This window comes from Arachis hypogaea, chromosome 3 (genome assembly GCF_003086295.3).
Source record: "Arachis hypogaea cultivar Tifrunner chromosome 3, arahy.Tifrunner.gnm2.J5K5, whole genome shotgun sequence".
NCBI classification, from domain to species: domain Eukaryota; kingdom Viridiplantae; phylum Streptophyta; class Magnoliopsida; order Fabales; family Fabaceae; genus Arachis; species Arachis hypogaea.
The window spans coordinates 13,426,251-13,431,287 of NC_092038.1; the positions used below are offsets into that span (position 1 = coordinate 13,426,251).

The 5,037-nt window shown below is 31.8% G+C and overlaps 1 protein-coding gene across 1 annotated transcript; it reads right to left on the reverse strand.

The window, feature by feature from the left end:
• Positions 1–327: 327 nt before the first annotated feature.
• LOC112789591 (uncharacterized) lies at positions 328–2,724 on the reverse strand. The gene is made up of 2 exons (XM_025831546.3): positions 2,222–2,724; positions 328–966 (listed from the first exon to the last, which is right to left on the reverse strand). The coding sequence occupies exons 1-2, from the start codon at positions 2,502–2,504 to the stop codon at positions 581–583; spliced, it is 669 nt and encodes a 222-aa protein (XP_025687331.1). The 5' UTR covers positions 2,505–2,724; the 3' UTR covers positions 328–580.
• Between the last annotated feature and the right edge of the window lie 2,313 nt (positions 2,725–5,037).

Genomic DNA, 5,037 nt, shown 5'->3' on the forward strand with positions numbered 1-5,037 from the left:
TTGGTAACTTTTTTCTAACTACACCTATAGTAATTTTGTAATCCAAAACAGTATGTTATCAATGGTGTTGTGTTTATGTTTGAATGGTATTGGTAAGCTGCATTATTATTAGAACTTGGAAGCTTATATGTAGGCATAGCCTCTGCTATGTGTAATTCTATATTTGCTGGTGTGCATTCCCTTTAAATTTGAGTGCATACTTCTACTCGTAAATAAATATAGACCCTTAAAAGTTAAAATATTGTAGACATTTTTATGCATAAATTTGAAGTGCAAAATTACAAATAACATTATTAATTTAGTATATTTTTATCCCATAACAAAATATAATCAAAATGTAGAATTATGTTATAAAAATGTATGTGATCAAGTCCTCACTATTACCATTATCACTATCAACAAAGGGGACCAGAAAATACCTATACATTATCCTTTAAGAGAAGTTTAGCACACTGAATCCACATACCTTCTTTCTGTTCTTTAGATATTTACAATGATCTCATCTTTTCTAATACAACATATGATGCTTAAAATGTTAAAACAGGAGCAGCTGAAAAAAAGGGGGACAAATTTGTCCTTCTCACATATTTTTCTTATTCTCAGCATGCAAAGAGCTTTGATCAATGGCCTCTAACTGACTCCGAAGGTTCTGATTTTCTTCCAAGAGGCGATCATATTCCATAAGGAACCCTTCGGATTGCTTCTTCAGAGCCTCTACTTCGGATTCCAAAGACTTAGCCTTACTTCCTTTTGCTTCGCTTTCGGTTTCCAAATTCTTGATTCGGGCCTTCAATGTCGCGATTTCTTCGGTCAGCGCTCTATGATCCTCAGAGGTGGTGGTGCTTTTACCGTCCTCGAAACTTCGGCCTTGTTTCTTAACAGCCTCCATGGTCTTTCGGAGAATGCGAAGCTCTCTTATGTAATGGTGCAACCTATCTATCATGAGGGAGAGGAAAAGCACAAACCCTGCACACAAATTACACATGAAAAATCAATAACTAAATATATTCAAACTGAATTATAAACGGAAAACAAATAAAAAAAAAAAAAAAAACAGAACTACATCAATACCCTGCCCTCAAGTAACAACTAAACCACTGCACAAAGAGAGAAAGAGAAGAGAATACACCTACATTGATGGGATTTTACAAACAGAAATTTCAAAGGTAATTAAAACATGCAATGTGCTAAAGAATAAAACAAAAAATTGAGAATTATATTACATTCTACCCCTCTAAAGCAAGCAATGGTTTTTACTAAAAAAATTATCTTAAAATCAATTAGCATGGTGAACAATTAAACTGAATTTTAGCCGAATCTAATGCAATATGTTGCAGATTGTTTGATGAAAAGAACGAATCAAGTATTAATGCCAAGAGACCAATACAATCCTGATTTGGTATGAAGAAATGATATTTACTCAGAGAAGCCATCAAGCCAATACCATTAAACTCTGCCACTCACTCCTATCATAGCAAGCAAAAGTCCTTATTCAACACAATTTCAAAACCTTATATACAAAAAGCTAGTGATTTATCAAATTGACATATATCAGTGATATGAAGCTAACATTTAACAAGTGACATCCCATCATGTTCTTAACATCCAATATTCAGAAAATCAACATAGTGTATGATCACACTGAGATTGTAATGGAACAGGCCAATTACCATGGATACGAAGACCTATGAGTTCTCTTAAAAATTAAAAGCAATCAAATACATGGGACATGCTGCTGAACAATAATTTCAATAGCAACCACTGCAGCGCATTAGGGGGGAAGTCTCATGTTCACATCAAATCATTTGATGTTCAAATTAATCACTAAATTAAATGGTTTTGAATTAATAATAAAATCTTCTTTTGGTGACTAAGTTTTAGTATAATCTAAAACATCTTTACCAACATGCTATGGATCAGCACAACAGTACATATTATTTATCAAGTGACAGTTCAAAACTTCTAAATGATCTATCATACTTATACTATTTTCTAATTTTTTTTTTAAAAAAAAAAATCAACATCCTATGCACAAAGTACCTAACAATTTGGGAAAACATGGGAAACCAACCATCAGTAACATACAACAATTATAATATGAAATCAATGGATACATTTCAATTGGATATATTTATAGTGTAGCAAATATATAACAATAATATGAAAATCAATAAAATCTTAAATCTAGTATTGAAAGGGTAATTAATTAGTAGTTAGTTACCCATGAGAGAAGCTTCGAGAAGGTGCTTGGACATGAGGACTTGTTCGGTGGGGTTGACAACACCGGCCTCAGTGATACGGCGTTGGATCTTGGCCATACTGTAGAGGCTAGAAGCGAGGACGACGACCAATGTGGCGCCGACGGTGGTGACGACGATGGGGCCACGGCCGCGCTTGAGGCGATCCAAGGTGAGGATGAGGAGCTTCCTGAGTGGGGTCTTGAAAAGGAGAAGCATGATCAGAAGCATTTCGCCGAAGATCGCGGCGTAGAGTAGCTGCAACATCTTGACTTATTAGTTATTGTAACTGCCTCTGGTGGTGTTTGAGAGAGAGAGAGAGAGAGAGAAAGAAAAGGTGGAAGAAAAGAGTAGATTGAAGAGGAGTGGGTGTCTACTGTCGGTGTTGTGTTGGTCTAATGAAGTCACTGCCCTCTCTGCTTCTTCGACAAGTGTTTAGTTCTTTGCATCTGGTACTTTCCAAACCTGTTTTTTAAAACCTTTTTTTTAATATTTTTTAGTTATCAAAATTTAATGTATATAATTGATTAAATTGTGTTACAAAATTAAATAAAATAAATTGATTTAGCCAAAAAATTAATATATCAAATTTTGAATCAGTATAAATTAATATTTTTTATAAAAAATAATTACAATACTCTTATTATAAAAAATGACTAAAATATTTTTATTATATATATATATATATTAATTTTAAAAATCTTAAATTTTAACACTTCTCTTCTCTATGTCATCGTATGATTTAAGATTTAGGATTTTTAAAATTAATTATAAGAGTATTTTTATGATTTTTTATAATAAAGATATTATTTTTTTTATAAAAAATATTAATTTAGACTAATTTAAAATTTGGTTCATCGATTTTTTAATTAAATCGATTTATCCGATTTAATTTTAATAAAAATGATACAGTTTAATTAATTATATATATTAATTTTTAATTACTAAAAAATATCTTAAAAAATATTTTAAAGAATATTTATTTATTTTGAATTAATAGTCAAAATCGTTTCTAAAAGATATTTCAATCTTCATTTTTGTCCTCAAAAAATAAAATTAATCAAATTTGTCCCCAAAAGATAACCAACCTGATTCTATTAGTCATTCCGTCATCTTCTGAGATGGTTAACGTTTGCTGATATAATCTATTAACTGACAGTATAGTACTCACTTAATGTATCCTGTTATTACTGATAAGATAAATTATTAGATCAATTCAAATCAGTTTCTAAATTCATGAACCCTAATCCCAAATTGCACTCGAGGCATGTGGATTGCTCATCATCATATGTCTCATGGTAGTTGTTGTTGCGGGAAAGATCCTCACTTTCATCCAGCTCCATATGTGTCAATTATTTGTTGGATTTCTAAGATAATATTCTCTCTAATAATTGGCATTGGTTGGGAAAAAGAAACCCTGTGAGCCTGAGAAATCCATATTCAACTTAATGTAAAGACAACCTAGTGCATTTTCAGTTTCTGAACCAAAATCCTTCATAATAGCTTCCCAAGAAGCAACACACAACCAGGGAAAGAACATGTCATGGATCCAACATTCCAATTCACCTCCCCTGACTACCAAACATCAAATAAACTTCAAGTACTAATCAAAATTTTATTTTGTGTATCATTGTTTATTTCATATACCTTTGAATTAAATACCAAATTCCGTATTCCAAGTTACCAAATTGGTATTGATCGACTCCTTAGAATGTTTAATTCATCATCAATTTGCTTGCCTCTTGTATTAGATTAATATAAGTAATAATGTTTCAGGATAAGATAGCAGTAATAACAGATAGTGAGTGGCAACTCCGGAATAGGAAGAGTTGTATGCAACTTGTTTGCATTGGAGGGTGCAACTGTGGCCTTCACCTCCGTGAAGGGCCAGGAAGACAAGGACGTGAAGGACATGCATGAGATCTGCCACAGAATCTATAGCAAAGAGCGGCGTTGATAGACTTTATTCTACTTTGAGCGACGATTATAATGTAGACGACATCGATGTGCAGGTGATGGCGGCATTGAAGACGTAGACAGTGACTCTAACGACAGCAGAGACAACTTGAGAATATGGAATCTGCTATGGAGATGAGGGTCGATTCCTTTGGATTTGGAATTAGGGTTCATGGATTTAGGATAGATTTGAATTGATTTAATAAACTTATTTTTTCAACAATAAGAGAGTACACTAAATGAATGCCACACTGGCAATTATCAAGCCATGTCAGCAAGCGTTAGCCACCTCAACGCAGGAGATGAGAGAAGGACTAACGCGAACAAATTGATTATCTTTCGAGAACAAATTTAATTAATTTTATCTTTCGAGAACGAAAATAGAAATCGAAATATTTTTTAAAAACGATTTTGACTATTAACTCTTATTTATTTATTTATTGTTGCCATCAGAAACCCATTCATAGTTAGTAAACAAGGATTGACTTTTCATCACAAATAAATAAGTGGTATGTGTCCACTGAAATTTTGTATTAGGATTTCTTCTAATTTTTTATTAAAATAAGTATATAAAATTATTTTTTTAACCTTTTTTTTAGTTTAAGATTATAATTTTAGAATTTAAAATTAAATAAAATTTTATAATCAAATAAAATAGTTAATTAAGTCCAACAAAAATGTTATAAACGTTTTACATTCTTCTTCTTCTTCTTATATATATGCTGCTTTTTCTTCTTTTTTTCTTCTTCCTTTTTCTTTATCGTCTATCATCATTATCGTTATCTTCTTTTTATACATATAGTAATTTCGTTTTCGAAAACAATGTATAATGCAAGTTCAGTTC

Coding starts and splice junctions, on each gene's coding strand:
- LOC112789591 (XM_025831546.3), bottom strand. CDS start 2,504: ATGTTGCAGCTACTCTACGCCGCGATCTTCGGCGAAATGCTTCTGATC. Junction 967..2,221: donor TCTCGAAGCTTCTCTCATGG/GTAACTAACTAC, acceptor ATTTGTGTGCAG/GGTTTGTGCTTTTCCTCTCC.